General features: G+C 34.5%; 1 protein-coding gene across 3 annotated transcripts in view; it reads left to right on the top strand.

The window, feature by feature from the left end:
- The window catches only part of CLTC (clathrin heavy chain), a 66,547-nt gene that overhangs the window by 29,234 nt on the left and 13,831 nt on the right, over positions 1-23,482 (top strand). For all 3 annotated transcript variants that reach the window (XM_072779701.1, XM_072779699.1, XM_072779702.1), the window contains 14 exons: positions 2,326-2,439; positions 2,853-3,026; positions 6,763-6,960; positions 7,675-7,875; positions 10,355-10,507; positions 11,100-11,222; positions 12,054-12,191; positions 12,396-12,560; positions 12,705-12,885; positions 14,637-14,800; positions 19,116-19,241; positions 19,883-20,025; positions 21,959-22,193; positions 22,916-23,038. In XM_072779701.1, the coding sequence (XP_072635802.1) occupies positions 2,326-2,439; positions 2,853-3,026; positions 6,763-6,960; positions 7,675-7,875; positions 10,355-10,507; positions 11,100-11,222; positions 12,054-12,191; positions 12,396-12,560; positions 12,705-12,885; positions 14,637-14,800; positions 19,116-19,241; positions 19,883-20,025; positions 21,959-22,193; positions 22,916-23,038 (2,238 nt within the window). The remainder of the gene's footprint in view (positions 1-2,325; positions 2,440-2,852; positions 3,027-6,762; positions 6,961-7,674; positions 7,876-10,354; positions 10,508-11,099; positions 11,223-12,053; positions 12,192-12,395; positions 12,561-12,704; positions 12,886-14,636; positions 14,801-19,115; positions 19,242-19,882; positions 20,026-21,958; positions 22,194-22,915; positions 23,039-23,482) is intronic.

Raw genomic sequence — 23,482 nt, 5'->3', positions numbered from 1 at the left:
CAGTTAGTACTGCTGGCCTGGAAACTCCGTTTAGCTGCTGTTGTAGCTATCAGAGTATAATCTCTGAAGTCTTCCATAACTAGTTAAAAAAATTAACAAAACTGATGAATCACTAGCCTCTACCTCTGAAATTAATACATTCATTAAATGTTAATTAATTGAATTTAAATTTTTAAAAAATATGTTTATTCAAACTGAAGGTTGCTAGGGAGGATGGGGGATTGGGGTAACTGGGTGATGGATGTTAAAATGGGCACGGGAGGTAATGAACACTGGGTGTTCTAAGACTGATGGATGAATCATTGAATTCTACCTCTGAAACTAATCACTATATGTTAATTGAATATAGATCTAAATATATATAAAATAAAGATTTAAATATAGATTTATAAAAAATAAGCTCAGAAAAAAAAGAGATAAGATAGAGATTGCTTGAAACCTATAGCTTCTTAGCAGAGAGAGAACATATGCACAGAAAGTTACAATTCTGCCGAAAACTTCAGAATAAGAATCCCTGAACTGAGGAATGAGCCATTCAACCTTTCAATATGATAAAGATAGAAAGCATTGGTATTTAGTCTACGGTCATGCCACCTTGAACGTGCCTGATTTCCTCTGATCCTGGAAGCTTAGCAGGGTCAGTCCTGCTTAGTACTTGGATGGGAGAAAACATTGATATTTTGGTCTGAATTTAACAAAAAGACACATAAGTTTTAGAAATCAGATCTTATCCTTAAGACCTAAAGCTGAGGGACGCCTGGGTGACTCAGTGGTTGAGTATATGCCTTCAGCTCAGGGCGTGATCCTGGGGTCCCAGGATCGAGTCCCACATTGGGCTCACCATGGGGAACCTGCTTCTGTCTCTGCTCTCTCTGTCTCTCATAAATAAATAAAATCTTTTTTTTTAAATCCTAAAGGTGACATACCTTTTGAAAAATCTTACTGAGAAAAAACTTTTAATATCATTTTTATAGCATCTGAAGACCTGTTTCTAGGTTCTTGAGCCTATTTGATACATTGTGCTATATATCTTTTGTAATCTGCCATGGCTTTTAGAAGACAGCTATGTTCTCTGCTGTAGTGTGTCATGGCTTTTGAAGGAAGACAATTCTTAAGTATGGGTAGTTATCCTAATTAAGGATGAGACCCAGAGGTTTCTTATAGTACATATCTTGGAAACCATGTTGTTTTTTTGAGTTCATTCCTGACATGACTAAGCTAAAATACATAATGCTCCCTTATTGAGACTATTTAGTTTCTTTTGCTTGGCTGATGTGCAGCATCAGATATTTTAAACCAGAATGTTCTCATCCATGACATATATGTGATTAGAGAGACAACTTAGGTGTACACTTTCAATATCTGTGTTAGAGTATAGACAGAGAAGAATTTAACAAATTAGAATTCTGTTTGTAAGAAGTAAATTATAATTGAAAGCCATGAGAAAAGTACCTTCCTGGGTCATATATTACCATTATGTGCCCTTAATTTAAGGTAGATGAGGGTGATCCCTCTAGCAAATAACTTCTTAAAGTTTTTAGGGCAGCCCAGGTGGCTCAGTGGTTTAGCGCTGCCTTCAGCCCCGGGCGTGATCCTGGAGTCCCAGGATCAAGTCCCACGTCGGGCTCCCTGCATGGAGCCTGCCTTCTCCCTCTGCCTATGTCTCTGCGTCTCTCCCTCCCTCCCTCTCTCTCTCTCATGAATAAATAAATAAAATTTAAAAATAAAGTTTTTATCTTGAAATAATACATATTCATAGGCAGCTACAAAGACCATACAGAGCAATCCCTGTGTTCTTTACCTAGTTTTTGGTTATATCTTACATAGCTATAGTGCAGTAGAAAAACTGGAACTTGACATTGGTACACTTGTATTATTCTATATCATTCTGCAGGAGTAGATTCATGATATATACTATTTCATCACTACAGATTTAGCCCTGCTACTCCTTATAGTCATACCTACTTGCCCCTGCTCTTCCCCAGTATCTCTAACTCCTGATTATCTCTAACTCCAAATTATTCTTCATCTGTATAATGGTCACTTCAAGAATGCTACATAGAACACCGTAACATGTGACCCTTTGAGATTGGCTTTTTTTTTTCCACTTAGCATAATGCCCGTGAGAATTTATTATTATTATTATTATTATTATTATTATTATTATTATTATTACTGGGGAGTATTCCATGGTATGGTTGTACTGTAGTTTAATACCTATTTTAGGACATTTGGGTTGTTCCCAATCTGAGGCTACAAATAAAGCTGCTGTGATGAACTGCTAAATGATACAGATTTGTACCAGGTTTACTTTCTTTTGTATAGTTACATATCATTGAAGTTGGCACACCACCTACAGGAAACCAGCCCTTTCCAAAGAAGGCAGTGGATGTTTTCTTTCCTCCAGAAGCACAAAATGACTTCCCTGTTGCAATGCAGGTATTTTAAGCAAACAAATGGACTTTTAAAATCTCTCCTCTTAACAAAATTAATCCCAAAATTATTACAGTCAATATAATTTAGTAGTGCTTAGAAAAATACCCTTTATTTAAGTGTAAAGTTTACTAGTGAAACTTTGTAAAGAAAATTCTTAATTTTCATGTAATACATAAACTCTGGGTTATCCTAAGTTCAAAATTATGTTTTCTCATTTATACATTTTATTCATACTCTATTTACTATAAGAGCTTGGAATAGTAAATGTGCTGTAAAAATGAGGAAACCATATATATTAACTTTTCATATAAGTTTGTTGTCAAAGTTCTAAAATTTATCCTCTCTAAAATGGAATTGGGTTAAATTTTAGCTTTATAGATTCATAATTTACTGAATTGTTGATTTTCTTCATACAGATCAGTGAAAAACATGATGTAGTATTCTTGATTACTAAGTATGGCTATATCCACCTCTATGATCTTGAGACTGGTACCTGTATCTACATGAACAGAATCAGTGGAGAAACAATCTTTGTTACTGCACCTCATGAAGCCACAGCTGGAATAATTGGAGTAAACAGAAAGGGACAAGTAAGGAAACCTTGAAACAAGCAATGAAATAACACTACTTTTTAACTTTACTTTTTTTCCCCCAAAGCAAATGATTTGGATGTCAGAAATAATATATACATAAAAATACAGAAGCATATGTTAAGAGTCTCTCATTGATTCTGTCTCAGAGAAGAAACTTTTGACATTAAAGCCACTTAAGATTTTGTTTATCTGTCTTCATTGTCAAAAGAATCTACTCTCAGGGTGCCTGGGTTGCTCATTCCATTAAGTGTCTAGATCATGATTTCAGCTCAGGTCTATCTCATGTGTTAGGGGATCCAGGGATCAAGTAGAGCTCTGCACTCAGCAGGGGCAGGGTGGGGAGGGGGGAGTTGCGTGGGAATTCTGCTTGAAGAGTCTGTTCCTCTGCACCTCAAATAAATAAATCTTAAAAAAGAAAGAAAGGACTCTCCATGCAAAGAAACAAGGGTCACATTTGACAGATGTTTTACTTTTGTTTAATACAGGTTTTTTTCTTCCTGTGATTGCTAAGACAGATGATCAACTACTGGGGAAAGAATTCTTTCTACATCTCTTTTTCTAATTCGTTAATTATTATTAAATATTTAATGTTAGAAAGTGATATGTTACAGTAGGTGTTCCGGGGTACCTGGAAAGCTTATCCAATTAGATAGGGAAATATTAGCTATTCTGAAATTGTCACAAGTGATCCTTTTTCTGTTTTCTTAGTATTTTAGTGTAATCAAAAATATCCCATCAGGAGGTATCTATTTTCTTAAAATGATTAAAATTTCAAGGAATACTGTTACTGTTTGTTTTTGCCTTTTGCTAGTTTTACTTTAAATTAGTATTTTTCCTAGATAGTAAGCAAAGGAAGTAAATAGGGTTTTTTCTCTTTTGTTCTACTAATTTTTGGAAAATGTTATGTATGTAAAGAGGCAAATACTATAGAGAAAGGGAGTCTTTCCTATCCATTTCCTATCTTATCTCCACACCTGGTTAGGTGCTTCTGCTTTATGCCCCTAGAACTTAGGTAGCCCTCCTCATTTACATCTATCACAGTGAATTAAAATTGCTTGTTTATCTGCTTCCAACACTATTCCTATTCTTCATTAGGAAAGGGGCTTTTCTTTGTTTAAAGGTATTTCTATACCAGTCAGTGTCTTGGCACTAAAACAACTCTAAAAATTCATTAGCTTTCATTTATTTAGTTGTTTGGATCTCTCTCTTGGAAAAATCAAGAATGAGTTGGCCTTTTGGTGAACTAGGTTAGTGATAATTTAATAATCATGAAGTTATTAAGCCAAAGACCTTATTTCTGCTGCTGTGCTGATGTTTTTAAGATAATAATACTTAAAATATCTGGAAAAATTTCGCCATATATATTGGCTATTCATAACTGATTCTGTAAATTTATTGATTATTCTCCTTCCCAACAAATTTTCTGTTCCAATTGCTTGGAGTAGGGGTTTGGGTGTTTATAGTGACCTTAGGCTTCAAGGCATTTCCTCTGGTCTCTGATCAAAGCCAATTCTTGTTGGACATATGCCCTGAGGGAATGAGTCTTCCTCAAGCTTAAAAGCTACGAAGAGAACATTATTGTCAATATCTAGATTAAATTCCGAACTTGGCAGAACTGAGTGTGTTAGAAGGTAGGGGAACCTTCTCTGTCTCTTGTACATACTAAGTACTGGTTGCAAGAAATTTGTTAGAACAGTCTAAAATAGGATAAAGATGAAACTGTGGATTTGGTGTTTGGGGAAGGAAAAGGTGTGTAGCATTCAGTAAGAAGCTTCAGACATTGTAGTTGGAACTGGATTTGTTCATCTTTCTTTTCCTGGGTGCTAAGCACTACCTTAAGAATGAGGGTCTGAGGGGCAGCCCCAGTGGCTCAGCGGTTTAGCGTCGCCTTCAGTCCAGGGCCTGATCCTGGAGTCCCAGGATGGAGTCCCACGTTGGGCTCCCTGCAGGGAGCCTGCTTCTCCCTCTGCCTGTGTCTCTGCCTCTCTCTCTCTCTCTCTGTCTCTCATGAATAAAAAAAAAAAAAAAAAAAGAATGAGGGTCTGGAATGCAAATGACTTAAAGAAAGAAAGTACTTCCTTCCTTTAAGTCTTAATTTGTAGTAGAATGACATGAAGCAATACAGGATAGCCTAAGCTTTGGGGATAAGGGTCTGACCTACATGTGAGAACATTTGGAAGTTAAAATGTCCTCATTTTTCTCAAAAGGAAGAATAGAACAGACAGGGTACACCATTACGTATCTATTTGGTTGTTGAATTCTCAGGTTGTATTTTGATTCTTGTTAGTCCTGGGACAGAAATTGCCCATTTTCATTTATTTAACAATACCAAGCACTTATTTCAGGCAAAACACTGTCTGGTGCTAATAAATACAACTAAGGAAAGATATGTCCCTGTCCTTATGTAATAGTGGCTGAGAAATATGAGAAATTTTAGAATAAGAAATGCTATTAGGATAATATTAGTAGTTTATAAGCTGAGGTGTATAACAGCTCTGGTGATGGGGAGAGGAATGGATATGTAGATAGTGAAGTGAAGGCTCCCTTTCTCATGTCAGGTGATAGTTTAAGTTTTAGACAAGTAAGTAAGGCAGCACTCCGTGACTGACTTTTTAGGAGCACTAAGGGTGAGTAACTCTCTTCCAAATGGAAGCAGTTAGAAATGCTTTTACTGATGCTATGTTTATTAAGCACCTACTGCATACCTTGCATTATATTAGATGCATGAGGATTCAGTGATCCCTCCCCTCTTTGAGTATATAACCTGGCCTCTTGCAGTATAAATGTAATTAAAGAAAATTACTGAAAATCTTTGTTTAAAAAAATTCCTAGACTTAAACTAAAAGGAATATATCTTAAACTTCTTACAGCTGAGCCCTAGATGTCATTTAAATTGCAAAGCTTTTTCATATTCCTGTAGGTTATCCAGATTGTCTCCTAAGAATCAATAAACCATATGGAGAGTTGCCTTTCAGAGCTCAACTAAATGAGAGTCTTAATCTTTGATATTAACCATGTTAAGAATGAATGGGTGATAGCAAAGCAATTAGTTTGGACAATATGAAGATAGTATGAAGTAGGGAGTTTTTTATATCACAGAATGGCCATATTTTAGGAATCCCCAAATGGCTTAGTCGTCTTTCTCTTGGCCTCTTTTTGTTTTTGTTTTTGTTTTGTTCGGTTTGTTTTTTTGTTTTTGAGAGAGAGCGCACATGCATGTGTGCAGGAGCAGAGGAGGGGAAGAAAATTCTCAAGCAGGGTCCATACTTCATCATGGAACCGATATGGGGCTTGATCCCATGACCCTGAGATTATGACCTGAGTTGAAATCAAGAGTCAGATGCTTAACTGACTGAGCTACCCAGGTACCCCTAAATATTTTTTTTTTAATTTTTAATGGCGGGATCCCTGGGTGGTGCAGCGGTTTGGCGCCTGCCTTTGGCCCAGGGCGCGATCCTGTAGACCCGGGATCGAATCCCACGTCGGGTTCCCGGTGCATGGAGCCTGCTTCTCCCTCTGCCTGTGTCTCTGCCCCTCTCTCTCTCTCTCTCTCTCTCTCTCTCTGTGACTATCATAAATAAATAAAAATTTAAAAATTTTTAATGGCAGCAAGAATGCAGTTGTTGTAATTTCATTACCTTTATGACTCAGTAGTAAACAGCTCTAAACAGATTTGGTATCACTGATATCCAAATGAATACATTGCAGCTATTCATTAATCTTTAAATTGCAGGTTCTGTCAGTATGTGTGGAAGAAGAAAACATAATTCCTTATATCACCAATGTCCTACAAAATCCTGATTTGGCTTTGAGAATGGCTGTACGTAACAACTTAGCTGGTGCTGAAGAACTCTTTGCCCGGAAATTTAATGCTCTTTTTGCCCAGGGGAATTACTCAGAGGCAGCAAAGGTGGCTGCTAATGCACCAAAGGTAAATAGTTACGGAAATGAAGTTGCCATGATTGGATTAATGTTAATATATTCAATTTCTAATAATAATAGAAGTGGAACCAGCTTTCTATAGAGAAACTAACCCTTTTTAGGTTGCACTTTCCTCTAGTAGTATATGCTACTTGTCAGTGCCTCTAGAGTTGCTTAGCTTTTTAAAAGTCAATGTCAGAAGATTATGTAGATCTAGCAAACTAATTTACATAGATGTAATGTTCAGTTATAACACCATTAGCCTTCATCAATGATAGCCACAGATTTTATTTCTAAACTTGAAAAGTAAATAGATCCTGTTTAGTTTATGATAAGATTTATCTGAAATTTCACTGTATTCTCATCATCTTAGTATGTTGGACTGAATTAACACCCTACACACTAATCAGTATCATGAAGTTTGTACTTAACGTGAAACTGGAACAATAGTTAGCCATAATTACTTTACGCTTATGCTGTTCTCTTAAACATTGGCATTGTGATTGGATTGGTATATTTCTGATTCTGAATTATTCTCATAACCTTGAACCAGAGTTGTGACAGACATTAACTGAATCTTTGCTATTCAGTGTGTGAAGATTTGAAATTTGTTATATTGGTAGAAGAAATCCTGCTTTCAAGATTGACCAAGAGATCCTTGGAGTTATTAATGTGATGTTAGATTACCTTTGAAAGGAATCTTTAACATTCCTCTTTCTTAAAGGGAATCCTTCGTACTCCAGACACTATCCGTCGGTTCCAGAGTGTCCCAGCCCAGCCAGGTCAAACTTCTCCTCTACTTCAGTACTTTGGAATCCTCTTGGATCAAGGTCAGCTAAACAAATATGAATCCTTGGAACTATGTAGGCCTGTACTTCAGCAAGGGCGGAAACAGCTTTTGGAGAAATGGTTAAAAGAAGATAAGGTATATTAACTACGTTAACATACTTTTGCTTTGATTGTATTTAAATACGATGGTAGCAAGGTAGAAACATCTAGGCTGCCCCAAAATGTCCATTATTTACTGCTTATAGGAATAGAATAAGGGCAGACCTTGTATGAGATGCATTTAACTCACTACCTCTTTAAAATGTATTTTTTATGGCATGTTGAGATAGGGTATCTTTGTTCAGTTTTTTTAAGTGGAATCCAGGATTTTTGCTTGGTGCTTAAAATTACTAACCTGGAAGCAAATTGCTATCCTTTTGCTTTAGAAAAAGTTTAGTATGAGAAGCTTACTTCAGTATATATTCATATTTGTTAACATCTATAATACTTATTTCTACATAGGAATATATTTTTGTATCTCACATCCCACATTTGATATGCACAGTAGCTTCAACCATACAAACACCACATCTTTTAGAACTTACCAAGTATGATGAAAATGGTAATTGCTACTAATAACTGTGTTTTTTTTTTTTTTTTAAAGATTTTATTTATTTATTAATGAGAGGCAGACACACACACACACACAGAGGCAGAGGCAGAAGCAGGCTCCATGCAGGGAAGCTAACATGGGACTCGATCCTGGGTCTCCAGGGATCAGGCCCTGGGCTGAAGGCAGTGCTAAACTGCTGAGCCACCTGGGCTGCCCATGTGTTTGGATGTGCAAGGGAAACATAAAATGTTGGATCATTGATAAGATACAAGACATCAGGATTGCCTAATTAGCACTGTTAGAGATTCCCAAAGTGATTTCACAGAATGTTAATTAGCATTACATGGAAAAATATTTAACTAATTTCTTGAAATTTACTTAAATTGTACTCTTAAAATCTGTTCTTAACCAGTTTTCTTTACTGTAAAGTTTCCTTATGCTTTATGTTTGCCCAGTGATTTCTTTTTACACAGAGCATCCAATAGTACTTAAAGCACATTATGGAAAATGTTGCTTATTTGTAAGGCAGCTAGCAAGTTTAAACAATTCCTTGGTGGCATTATTCCTTTCATACCAACGTAGAAAGCCTTTTTCTACAAAGTGATAATGCTGAATTACCCTATCTTCTGTCACTGTCAAGTGAGTTGGTACTGTTCAAAATAACTCTGAGTAGTGAATAACTTTTAATGTTATTACACCTTTCAGCTTTAGCATATATTGGTAATATTTTTACATTACTAATTCTAAGCCCTTGTTCCCTTTTTTTTTTTTTTTTTTAAGTCCTTGTTTCTTGACCAGCTTCTGGTAATCTTATAGGATACTGGAGAATAGTGCTTCAGAGTTGGAGTAGTGGACAGGAGTCTGCTGAAGAGTAGTTGCTAGCCACACTAGCGAGTATTTGAAGTCTGTCCTGAATGTTTAAGGGAGGATCGGAACAGCCAAAGTAACTGAGTTGACCCATATAGCTGTGTGAAAGCTTTTTGGATATCAGTACCTTTCTTGTAAATGGTCATATGATTTATTTATGGTGAAAGGGACACTGGTCAACTCTAAATTAGTGTATTCAGTTAAGAGGTATAGACTCTGAGGCTGCCCTGGTGGCTCAGCAGTTTAGCACCGCCTTCAGTCCAGGGCCTGATCCTGGAGTCCCAGGATGGAGTCCCACGTCAGGTTCCCTGCATGGAGCCTGCTTCTCCCTCTGCCTGTGTGTTTCTGCTTCTCTCTCTCTCTCTCTCTCTCTCTCTCTGTCTCTCATGAATAAATAAATAAAATATTAAAAAAAAAAAAAGGTATAGACTCTGGTAGAACTTTTTTACTTGTCGGTGATAAACGCTATCCTTTGACATAACCAATAAAAGTAGAAAATCAAAACTCTTAGAGAAACTGTTTTCCTCATTGGGCAGCTAACTCAGGTTAAATAGTGCAGAGGAGAGGGTATCTGTGTACCACCTAAAAATTCTAAAGTTTTTATCTCTGACCTCATAAAGTTAGTATGTTCTGCTTTGCAACCTTAGATCCAAAATTCAAAATAATAATGATCTTAGATCCTATAGACATACAAATTATGCCTTAATATTAGGAAGGGCCCTTAGGGTAAGCCTCATCTGGCTCCTAAAATATTAAATTTTCATTTGATAACATTACATTAAAAGTTTGATTCTTTTTTAAAAATTGGGACCATGCAGATCTGATTATCTGAATATTCATAATAGATAGAAGTACAGGATTCTGCTTTTTAAGTACCTACTTTCTTAACAAAGTAGTTGGTTATATCTATAAGTATGAAGTCTTAGTGAGCTTTTTATCCTTAAGTAGGATGTGTGAAGAATTCTACTGAGACAGTGCTTTGAATACAAGATCAAGAGTCTTTACTAACCACAATGCTTGCATATTTATAATATATTCTGGGACAATTGAGTAAGTGCCTGTCATAATAGCTAATATGTATAGTGGAAGTAATATCAATGACTCATTTATAAAATAGCTCATGGATCACTAAACAATCTCTTTTTCCTTTGGACAGCTGGAATGTTCTGAAGAACTGGGTGACCTTGTGAAATCTGTGGACCCTACATTGGCACTTAGTGTATACCTGCGGGCTAATGTCCCAAATAAAGTCATTCAGTGTTTTGCAGAAACAGGTCAAGTCCAGAAGATTGTTTTATATGCTAAAAAAGTGAGTTCAGTGAAACAGATTCTTAATATAAATTCATGAAAGCATTGAAATATTAGCCTATAGGAATGGTCAGTGACTTTAATAGTGGATTTCTTTAAATTTTGAATTACTTGAAAAAGTATAAAAACTCTGTTTTAGCTCCACATATAGAATTACACTAATTAAAAAATGATACTCTGGGGCTCCTGACTGGCTCAGTTGGTAGGCATATGAGACTCTTAATCTCAGGGTCGAGTTTGAGCCCACAGTGGGTACAGATATTGTCTTAAAAAAACTGTTTAAAAAAAAATGGAGACATTCTTACTTGCCTTCTCAGAATTTAAGATGTCAGGGGCCTGTTTAACCTGTTAGAACAAACTTTGAAATTCATTGGAACTAAGTAAGTCATTTATAAAAACTTACAGCTCTCCATTCAAATATGTTATCACCAAAGTGTCTATTTGCCTATTATGAGTCAAACATGTTAAGTTAAAACTGAATTTGTACTTGCACCAGTAGTTCTATATTAGAAAAATTCTGTTGTAGAAAAAGCCTTTAAATGATATAAAAATGAAATTTTACAGCAGCATTACAAATTTTTGTCTATTTGTAGGTTGGATATACTCCAGACTGGATATTTCTGCTGAGAAATGTCATGCGTATCAGTCCAGATCAAGGACAGCAGTTTGCCCAAATGTTAGTTCAAGATGAAGAACCTCTTGCTGATATCACACAGGTAAAGGCAACTTCTGTAGAAGTTGATTTAAAAAGTGAATGAGGGGGATCTGAATTTAAACAGCTTTGGAGAAGGGGCACTGTGGTGGTTCAGTGGTTGAGCATCTGTCTTTGGCTCAGTTCATGATCCCAGGGTTCTCGGATTGAGTCCTGAGTCAGGCTCCCCAGAGGGCGCCTGCTTCTCCCTCTGTGTCTCTGCCTCTCTCTGTCTCATGAATAAATAAATAAAATCTTTAGAAATAAATAATAAACAGCTTTGAAGAAGAATGGGTTAATTTTTTAATTTGTAGAAGTTAGAGCTATGTCTGTCTGCATAGATAAACCTCAAGTAGCTTATTAAACAGAAAACAAGTTGCAGAGGAATGAACAGGAAGGTACCACATATATACAGTTTTAAAACATGCAAAACACTCTCTTATTTAGAGATATATATGTATTAAAAATGAACAAAATATAGGAATAATAAAACAAGGATGGTTGCTGCCATTGGATTAGGGAAGAGATGGATATTGGGAGTGGAACTCAGACTCCTTCATATTTTGTATCTTTTAAATAGTTCATCAAAATTTTAAAGCCATTGTTTTGATTGTATTCTGCTATTATATATAATATCTTGATTTTTTTTTTTTTTTTACCACAACTAAAAGCTGTAGAGGACAAAAATTTATTCTTAAATTATGAAGTTTTAAATGATATTTAAATCTGGGATTCAGTCTGGCAATTTTTTATATAAAGAGATACCTAATTTCCTTTCAGGTACAAATTGTCAATAGTATCATAAATCAAGTTTTAAATATCTTAAAACAATTTTCTTCAAATGCTTTTTTTCCAGATTGTTGATGTCTTTATGGAATACAATCTAATTCAGCAGTGTACTGCATTCTTGCTTGATGCCCTAAAGAATAATCGCCCATCTGAAGGTCCTTTACAGACACGATTGCTTGAGATGAACCTTATGCATGCACCTCAAGTAAGGTTTTCCTGCTTTTTAGGCATGTTTCCACTGTTATAGTAGTTATTGACAGCTTCTTAGATTAAGCTCTTGGAAGCTACTGAGATGCCTTTGTACTCTCTCCTTATTTATTCACAATTGAATCTTAATATGTAATCTGGATATAGAATTATTGATGTAAATGGGATATAAGATAAATTTGTCCTATTTGTGGTTTCTTAGGTTGCAGATGCTATTCTAGGGAATCAGATGTTTACGCATTATGACCGGGCTCATATCGCTCAGCTGTGTGAAAAGGCTGGTTTACTGCAGCGTGCATTAGAACACTTCACTGATTTATATGACATAAAGCGTGCGGTTGTTCACACTCATCTTCTTAACCCTGAGGTATTTTTAGTTTCTTACCTAAAAGATGGTGATATGATTGATTGGTATACTGAAAATGTAGGACTGAATAATAGTAATTTCATTCCAATAAGGTTCAATATTATTTCACATGTGTATTTATTTACCTGTTATTTTGTCCTCCAGTGGTTAGTGAATTACTTTGGGTCCTTATCAGTAGAAGACTCCCTAGAATGCCTCAGGGCCATGCTGTCTGCCAACATTCGTCAGAATCTGCAGATCTGTGTTCAGGTGGCTTCGAAGTATCATGAACAACTGTCAACTCAATCTCTAATTGAACTTTTTGAATCTTTCAAGAGTTTTGAAGGTAATTAAGAGTTTGAGTTGTTTTTAATTAGAGAGCCAAGAGAGATATTATTATGATCATGTACTGTTGGAAATTTTATCTTTCTACAAGCTTAATTTTATGGGACAGTTTGAGTTTTATTTAATAAATGTCAGCTCTTTTATGTCAGGTTTTTTTATCATAATTGAATAAAATGAAAATACTAATCAGGTATAATAAGATTTCACACTTAGACCATTCTGACTCTTAAAATGATAAATGTTTCTAGCCAAGAACATTTTGTGACTTGTCACTATACACTAGGTTTTCTCAGCCTTTGCACTATAGATAATTTGGGCTGGATAATTTGTTTTAGGGACAAGTTGTCACGTGCATGCAGGATATTTAGCAGCATCCCTGGCTTCTACCTGGCTTCTTTAGATGCCAGTAGCATCAGCTCCAACAGTTGCAACCACCAAAAGTGTCTCCAAACATTGCCAAATGTCTGTCTCCTGGGAAGAAAATCACCCCGTGTGAGAATCACTGATATACTGAATACTAACGTAATCACTATTGGGTAACTGTTAGGTTTAATAGCTAAACTTTGGTTTCTAGTTATCTTTTTTCCCTTCTTTTTGTCATTTTGGTCTAGTCAGAAAGAATAAGATTTCTACTACTTAAGTTTCTCGATTTCTGTATATTAACTACACACTAAATTGATTTTGTTCATTCAGGTTCTCTAGCCACGTGTAGATATATAAATTTAAAGTAATTAAAATTGAATACAATTAAAATTTTAGTTCTTCAGTCACAGTACCACATTTCAGGTGTTTAATAGCTGTGTACTGTTAGTAGCTACCATATTGGACATGCCGATATAGCACATGTTTTTATTGTTCTGTAAAGTTTTGTTGGACAGCACTGCATTAGTCTTTTCAAACCACTTTTGTAGTTTTGCTATTAATTGCATATAGGAAAAACCTGTTATAAAGGACTTCGTTTAAAATTTCTCATATATAGGGAGCACCTGGGCGGCTCAGTCTCTTAAGCATCTACCTTTGGCAGAGGTCATGATCCCAGGCTCCTGGATCAAACCCTGAGTTGGGCTTCCTGCTCATAGTGGGAAGCCTGTTTCTCCTTTCCCTCCGATTGTGCTCTGTCTTGCTACCTCTCTCAAATAAATATAAGATACATATCTTATAAGATTTATTTATTTATCTGAAAGAGATAGCAAATAAATAAATTTATTTATTTATTTTTAAAGATTTTATTTATTCATGAGAGACACAGAGACAGGCAGAGGGAAAAGCAAGCTCCCTATGGAGAACCTGATGTGGGACTTAATCCCAGGACCCTGGGATCACAACCTGAGCCAAAGGCAGATGCTGAACCACTGAGCCACCATGTGCCCCTAAATAAAATCTTTTTTTAAAATTCATTAAAATTTTTCATGGAATATGGTGTGGTTTTATTTAAAATTTCTCATATGGAACATGGTATGATTAGCTTTGGTATTAAGTAGTTGCCTCTTTCTCAACTACTAGAAAATATTGAATGATCTGTTTTGTAGAGATTACAGTGTATATTCATTTATTGAATTGGTTATTGGATTAATTAGTATTCTTATTAAGCTTTTTGAGCAACCAGTTTTTATTTGGGGCTATTCAATATAACATTTATTTTTAAATTGAGGTATAATCAACATACTATTTTTTTAATTGCTTAAATATTTTTCAGTTCTATCATTCTCAAAGGTGCACCTATACTTAATTTCAATTATTTGTCTCTTTAAGGTCTCTTTTATTTTCTGGGATCCATTGTTAACTTTAGTCAGGACCCAGATGTGCACTTTAAGTATATTCAGGCAGCTTGCAAGACTGGGCAGATCAAAGAAGTAGAAAGAATCTGCAGAGAAAGCAACTGCTATGATCCTGAGCGAGTCAAGAATTTTCTCAAGGTAAGTGGTTTTGAATAATGCACTTTCTGGCTGGAATGAAGATCAGCAGTTCTACGTCAGTATCATCATAGTTTTAAAATATTTGTTTTCCCTAAATGGAAAATTCTCAGCAAAATTGTGTGCTGAATTATTTCTTCCAAATTTAACATTCTGTGGTTTCCTTTGAAATAAGGAAGGGAGTTGGTAAGTAATACTTAAGAAGGACCATCTCTTTAAAAGAAGAGAAAAATGGCACTATGTCGAAGAAATTTCCTTCCACTTGAATTTTTGAAGAAAAATTTTGAAATGTGGTTGGAGATTCTCAATGTCACTTTAGAATTTCAAGTATGCTCCCTTTGAAGATAAGAACAGTTTGTCCTCAGTGTCCTCTTTTATATACAGACGACTATCTAAAGGACTTAGATTTATCTCTCTCTCAAATTAGCTATTGTTTAGAAACTAAATATTAATTGTGTATAATTCATTAAACTGAAGGTACGATCTAACAAAAACCCCTCAGCTTTGCAATACTAGTTACAGAAAACTGCCTGTGTTGCAGTAAAGAGTAATGATTTAAAGATTTTTAGCTCTTCAAAACATACCTAAAGACAGTTAAATTAATGTTTACTTAACTTTAGCTTTATTCTCATACCTTCCAGTCACACTATGAGGAAAATAAAAGCTTTAAAATTGGCAGTTGTCGATAAAAATCAGGTAAACTATAGGATACTTAGAGAACCCCTTAAAGATATATATATTTTGCATTTAAATAATACACGAAATGATTCTAGGGATTGTATGTAAAGTTCTTAGTTTTTGTCTTTTTGGAAGAATTTTTACATTGACACTAAACCCAAAATGTTTATTTTGTAATTAAGTAGGAAAACCAGGCTTTTCCTATTCCTATACTGTTATTTTAGATAATCTATAGTTTTATTAACTGTTCTTTTGAAGAATTACTACTGGGTTCTAGATTAAATAGCTAAATAGAGGTTTTAATGTAATGAAGTAGTTAAAGTATAGAAGTTGCCTTATATTTTAGATTAAAAGATAAACTTTTCTCCATGGTATAGTTTATATAATACCTTGGCCATCACGAGTATTCTCAGTAGCCTAGATAGTATGATATGTTTGAACCCAAGTCTTTGTGGTATCAGAAAGCCCTCCAAATGAGAGAAAGATTTGATGCTCTATGCTTGACTAGAGTACCATGACTACAATTTAGTTCCTTCTTTGAGTATCGGTACTGTTTCCTTTTTAAAAAATACTACCAGATTCTTAGATTCCCTTTTCGTTGTTGTTAAACTCTTGACTGTTAAGCTTCAGTTGTCATTTCTTTAGAATTGCATTTGTATTTTTTAAGTGATTTATGTGTAAAGCAGGACTAAATGAACATCACAATTAAGTGAAAATAGTTATTGAGCTTCAAAAAAAAGAAAATCCTCTGGATTTTAGCATAGTGTAGCCTTAAGTTGCTTAGCCCCTGAGATCTAATGAGAAGAGGACTCCCCTTCCACACATCATGCTGTGAATTAGGTGCAAATCTGATAGAGTGGGGAAATGGATGTGGATTTTGGGCTTTTAAACCAGTGAGACCTGGTTCAAATTCTATTTCTGTTATTAGCTATTATTTGTTCATTCGGTATTTACCTAGCTGTTACCTCAGGCAAATTAACTTAGCCTCAGTTTTTCTGACCAGAAGCTGTGTTGATCTAGTCAGTACCTTGTATTGCCATAGGTATTCAAGTGATAACCATTGTTAATAAACTGTTGGTGGGCCTTGGAAATAAGGTAGTCAGCCTACCTATCTTTTTCTATCAAGCAAGTTTTATCATTGGTTTTAAGTTATTCATGACTTTGTGAAGGAATTTTAATTCCAGCCCAAGTTAGAGGTAAACCTTGTGTCTTATCTTCAGTCTGAGATGGGAGCTCAGTACTAAGATGCTACTATTGTATTCAACCTTTCACCCCAGTAGTAAAAATAGAACATACTAGACACTTTACTCACTTTCCTTATTGACCTGTACAATATAGCTGTAATGCTACATCTCATCATCACTGCCATTAAATTTCAGTTTGGAGATCCTAGCTGTATAATAATTGGTGTTATATGTAAACTCTGATAAGAAAAAATACTCTGATCTTGAACATTCAAGTGGCAATTCCATGTTAGCCACCAGGAATACAGAGATTGGTAGATTATAACTTTGTCTTTAAAGGAGCCTGTGAGCAGGAGGAAGTGGTTTCAGTAGCATCATTTGGCTCATACGTTCACCCTGTAGAACTATAGCTATCCATAGAAAGCATGGAACTGTTCTTTGGACCCATGATCTGCTTTCTACTACCTTTGATCTTTTTTTTTTTTTTTTTTTTTTTAATAATTTTTCTTTTCTGGTTGTACTTAAACCACACTGGCCTGCTTGTTATTCCTCAAACTCCCTGAACCTTCTCCTGCCCCAGGACCCTTGCTTGTGCCCCTTTCTACTTTTTTTCTCAAATCTTCAAATCTTCATGATTAGGATTCCTTACCTTTGTTCAGATTTCTGATGAAATGTTATGAGAAAGGATGTCTCAGATTACCCTGTTTAGAATAAAATCTATTCCTATTCCATCTTCACCTCTCCCATATCCTGTTTTATTTTTCCTTAGAACACTTAATATTATAAGACATTATTTTTTCCCACTAGAACATATGTTCCTTGAGGGAATGCTTTACTTTGTTCCTTGCTATTTCATTGCATAAGAACAGTGTCCGGTATATGGGTACTCAGTAAATATTAGTTAAGTAAGTAACATAATGTTTAAGAAAACCTCTGAATGTGTTTATATAATTTCAATTTTGTTCTTCAAATCTTTAACCATATAATAGCTAGAGGGTTAAGCTTTTTAATACATAATTTAAAATATTAATAGCATTACTCCCATGTGTGAAATCATGTGCAAATTAAGGCAGTCAAGAAAATACACTAGTGTTTGTCTACTTTTCCAATCTTAAATTTTCATTGGAAATACATTCTGGTTATCTTTACCAACAGAAACCTCAAACACCCATGCATGCATGAGAATAGAACACATAGGTAATCTTCCATTATTTTCAAGTGTATTTTCTAAGTGGTAAAGTATGTAATATTTTATGTGTATATTAAAGAGGATAAAGAAGATTAGTATATTGATCCACTAACTTTCTGATGTTCATTTAGTAGGAAAAATTTGGCTAACTGAAATATTTTGGATAGGTAGATCCAACATGTTTTAGAAATGATTGTAGTTGTTAGTACAGGTTTCCATGGTGCTAAATACATGCTTTAGACTTTCCTTAATGTGAAAAATCTGCAGCTGGACTTCCACTTCAGATTTACAGCCATTTTGATTTTTTTTTTTCATGATTTCCCTGACTCCTAGATTTAGTTGGGTATTCTCTGAACATTTCATAGTCTAATCTTCAAATTTATGATTGGATGAGTGATGTGCACTAAACTTTAGGAACCATTTTATTTTAATATTGCAAATAATATTCTGAGTGGCTGTCATTAGGGAAAGTCTAACCTGCTTAGTTGTGCTTCCTTAATAAACTGACATAGAGGAATCATTTATTGAGGAATGTTTCACTGTGTATAAATGAATTCCTGATGGAAACTGTTATTTTTTGTGCTGTACCTTATGTCTGTGGAATGTAACAGGACATGTATCAGGTAAATGCCCAGTACAGGTCTTAGCTACCTGTCTGTACCATCTGTGTCAATCTATAAGTAGGATTATAGCTTGGTATTTGTAATGGTAAAAGTAATTGGTAATTTAAAGATGTCTTTTTCTTTTTTAAATGTGTGGTGTTTTTTGTTTTGTTTTGTTTTTTTAAATCATCATGCTGCTCCTTGTAGGCTTTATTGTAATAGTGTTAGAAGTTGGCCATATAGATTGGAATTGGGAGGGGTGAAAAAGAAATCATTAGTTTGAAATAACTATGAGCCATTTATGCCATAATTTTTATAATGTGACTATAGTTCTTATGAACTCCAAACTCAGTTGCAATGTTACTATTAATGAAAGTCCCACTGTGATGATTTTATATCCTAAGTGCCACTAGTGGCTCATAAATCTTAATTTGTTATCTTTTTTTTGGTAAAGGGTGTTTTGCACTGAGGCTAAGTCTAGCTTAATAAAAATTTAATGAAACTGGGATGGGCACACACCATCTACTGGGGCATTTCTTTCTTTGAGAGAAGAGCCAAGTTTATGTGAGCCTCTCTTACCAGTGTAGAACAGCTTCTCATATTTTACATAGATTTGATAGCTCAAAAAAGGAGAAAATTAAGGCTACTTTTTGTTCTTTTTTCAGGAAGCGAAGCTAACAGATCAGTTACCACTTATCATTGTATGTGACCGATTTGACTTTGTCCATGATTTGGTGCTCTATTTATATAGAAATAATCTTCAAAAGTATATAGAAATATATGTACAGAAGGTAAGTAATATTTAAAAATACCTTATTGTAAATTTTACTTCTCACACTCTGGAAATCTTCATATCCTTTGAAATTCTGTACTACAAAATGGGAGTAGTCTGCTACAGTGCCTTTCAACTTTTTTTTTCTCCTTAGACTTCTTATTTAGATTGGAAATTTACATTCATATTAAGCCTTTAAAGCAGAACAAACTGCTATAGTTGGAAAAGTTGGATGACCTACACACTAGTTAACTTGAACCCAACCCCTGAAGTATATCCATGTAGAAGTCATAGACTCTAAAGCAGAGTTTTAAAACCATCTTAACATAGATATTTGAAACTTTACTTTGTAACTAGAGAAAAAAGAAAAACAGTTTTATTCTAATGGAGACCTTTTAATTAGTCTTCCATAGACATTCTGTGACTATAGCCTCTTTGGACAGACTGACTTTATTTAGAGCAGTCGGAGGTATGAATTAACCAACCCATACTTCCTGCTAACTTTTTCTACTAGCAAATTCAGACTCTTGGTTTATTACTGAATTTTAAAACTGAGCTTCAAAGAGGGAAATGAGTTTAATTTTTTTAAACTCCTTTTTTGCTTTGCTTGTTAATAACATAATGACTTCTTTTTTTTTTTTTTTTTTTCTTAAACCATAGGTAAATCCAAGTCGACTTCCTGTGGTTATTGGAGGATTGCTTGATGTTGATTGCTCTGAAGATGTTATTAAAAATTTGATTCTTGTTGTAAGAGGTCAATTCTCTACTGATGAGCTTGTTGCTGAGGTTGAAAAAAGAAACAGGTGTAGTACCATTTGAACCTACATAACTCCTATAAATGAGTAGTCTCTCTTAGCATGCTATTGGATAAAAAATAACAGCCTGTCATTTGCCTAAAAGCTATTCAGTAAAATGTGCGTCATAATTCCCTGGAGACCTCCAATTGAGAAGTGAAGATAGCTTGAGTACTGGAAAAAAAATCTGTTTCTAAAACATTACAGTTTTGTCATACAGACATTATTTGCGTGTTTATAATTAAAACTGTGTGGTTTGACTATATGTTTTTAATGTAAACTACATAAAAAGCCTCTTTTTAGTTAGGTCCAATACCACTGTTTTAGTAACTAATTCTTCTTTGGTTAATTTTTCTCAAATGAGAGAAAAAAGTTTCCTGTGTAACTCTGGGTTAAACTGATTTATTTTGAACCTAAATGTGATAACATGAATTCTGAATTTCCAGTGGAAGAGAATAGAGTATAAGTGCTTCTAATACTGTACTATGAAGTCCTTTTTCTAGCTGGGACATTTTGATGAACTAGTGTTTAGAAAGTATTGATATAGTGAATGAGGTTGGTGGATTGGTCGAACAGTGGAAAGTTACTCTGGGTATGAAAAGATATAAGAAAACCTGTGGGGTTTAATTTTAACCTTAGTATAGGTATCCTAAAAATGATATTCATAGAATTTGCATTTGAATATTTCAAACAGAAAAATTGTGTAAAGACAATGGAGATATATATATACACATATATATAATACTGATTTTAAAAGCTTGAGCCTCATTTGAACTGATTATAGGTCATTACAATTTAACATTTAGAAAGAGGTTTGAGTTGAGTCTTAAATCTAATACCTGAAAACAATCTTTTGTTGTTGTTGCAAGCAAATAGCCAGAGAATTACAGTTAGACTATTTGGTCTTTAACTTACAAATTATATTATGATAAGCTAGATTAACATCTGAGTCACTAGTCTGGATGTGCTTTAGCTAATCTTTATTCTTTCGGTTGCCATGGCACATCTGCTTAGGTTGCACATGTTTATAGGATCTTGATTTTTTTTTTTTTTTGCCTTAATATTAAAGTTGTGTCTTTACTCTAATGGGAGTATGTTCATAATAACTATATGATTTTGATAGCCAAAATATGGCTTGTTGTTTTTCCTCTGGGTATTTTTTTTTTAATTTTTAAAAAAGTTTATTTAATCTTTATACCTAACGTGGGGTTTGAACTCAGTACCCTGAGATCAAGAATTACGTGTTCCACCAACTGAGCCAGCCAGGCACCTCCCTCTGGGTGCTTTTAATACTTAAACCAGGGTCAGGAGTGTTGGGTCATCAGGACCATTAAAACAAAAGCTAATATAGCTCAGTGAAACCATGATCCTTGGTGAAGTGATCATATGACTGCTAGAATTATTAAACCCAGAGCTTCTGAAGCTACCAGATTTTGTTCCCATTGTGTATTTAGTGTACTGCACCCTTTTGCTATAGGTAATGTCTATTAATTGTGTTAGATTTGTAAGGAACCTTAGATAATCTGGCCTGTTTTCTCATATGACATCCCCATCTTCTAAACAAAATTTCTCTGAGGTCTAGATATTTTGTTTAGTATAAGAAAATAACAATATGAATCTATAATCTCTTTTTTCTATATCCTATCTGAATAATGTAGCAGATAGATCTTGGAGATTCTAAAGATAGTCTTTTATACCTTTTGTGTAATCTTGGGCAAATCATTTCACCATCTCTGAATCGTAATTTCCCAATTTGTAGTAGAATTGTTGAGAATTCAAAATTATGTATGGGAAAGCATATTATATACCATAATACTTCTGTAATTAGCATTGTCAAGAGTTGTGTGTTTTTTTTTATAATATAGCATGTGTGGTTTTGTGTTGTTTTGTGTATATGTGTGTTTCGTTTTTTTGTTTTTGTTTTTGTTTTTTTAAATATTAGATTGAAACTACTTCTGCCTTGGCTAGAGGCCAGAATTCATGAGGGCTGTGAGGAGCCTGCTACTCACAACGCATTAGCCAAAATCTACATAGACAGTAATAACAACCCAGAGAGATTTCTTCGTGAAAATCCTTATTATGACAGTCGCGTTGTTGGAAAGTATTGTGAGAAGAGAGATCCACATCTGGCCTGTGTTGCTTATGAACGTGGCCAATGTGATCTGGAACTTATTAATGTGAGTACTATTAGTTAAATATGTATAGAGAGAAGGCTGCATTTTTAAAAACCTGTTGTATAATGTTAGATTAGTGAATTTTGAGTTTCACAGTGGCTAATACAGAACATTCCTTGTAGATGTGTGCTTTTTAAAAAAACTTTATTTGCCAATAATTATGAATTTAAAGTGGCCAAAATAGTAAATTAAGTCTGTATTCACCTATTAACATTTTAACTCCAGTAGTTTTATCACTTGTGTTCTCGTACACTCATTCTCATACATAAACATACATACACACCATACATACAAATATATGTATACATATGAGAATAGGTTGCATACCTCTTCAGTGTATATTTCCTAAGACTTAAATATTCTGTTTCATAACCACACTGTAGATACCAACTTGAGTCATCCTGACACTGATAGAATAATTTAAAAATCTGTAATATTCTAGTTTTGTCATTGACCCAATAATGTCCTTTTTAGCTTTTTTTTCTAGGATTGCTTATTGAATTTTAATAAAAACTTGGTTGTGACCTACTCAAGCTTATATGTAAAAGTGATTAATTAAAAAATTATTAAAACCATATACCAGATTATATATATATTAACATACATGTATATAATATATATATATATTATATATATATCATACAAAATAACCTTTAAAAGCAAAGTTAGTCTATAAGAAGTCTTTACTTTTTTACCTTGAAACTAACCTTTAATATCTTATTTAGGTTTGCAATGAGAATTCCCTCTTCAAAAGTCTTTCCCGCTATTTGGTACGCCGAAAGGATCCAGAATTATGGGGTAGTGTGCTGCTGGAAAGCAATCCTTACAGGAGACCCCTAATTGACCAGGTAAAATTGGCAATTGTGTTTAAGGCTCATCCTTTCAACTATGAATAAAACCTTTCCCATCATCATATCTATATGTACTTAAATGGATCATATTTAACTATGAGAAGTCAGTAAAAAGTAGAAGAAAATAAAATTAAACTAATATACATATATCTTGCACACATATCATAAAATGAAAACTTTTTCTTAAAGATTTTATTTTTGCGAGAACAGAGTGCACTTGAGCACAAGCAGGGGGGAGGGTAGTGGAAGAGGTAGGAGGAGCAGACCCCTTGCTGAGCAGGGAGCCTGATATGGGGCTCAATCTAAGAACCCTGGGATCATGACCTGGGCTGAAGACAAATGCTTAACCTACTGAGCCACTCAGGTTCCCATAAACGTTTTTTCAAAACCCTAAAATTAGAGGTTGTTATAATGGTTCTTAAATTCTCCTGGTAGAAGTAT

The sequence above is a fragment of the Canis lupus genome, chromosome 16 (assembly GCF_048164855.1).
Source record: "Canis lupus baileyi chromosome 16, mCanLup2.hap1, whole genome shotgun sequence".
In the NCBI taxonomy this organism is placed as follows: Eukaryota; Metazoa; Chordata; class Mammalia; order Carnivora; family Canidae; genus Canis; species Canis lupus.
The sequence above is the reverse complement of the archived record's forward strand: the minus strand, read 5'-3'. Positions and strand labels throughout refer to the sequence as shown.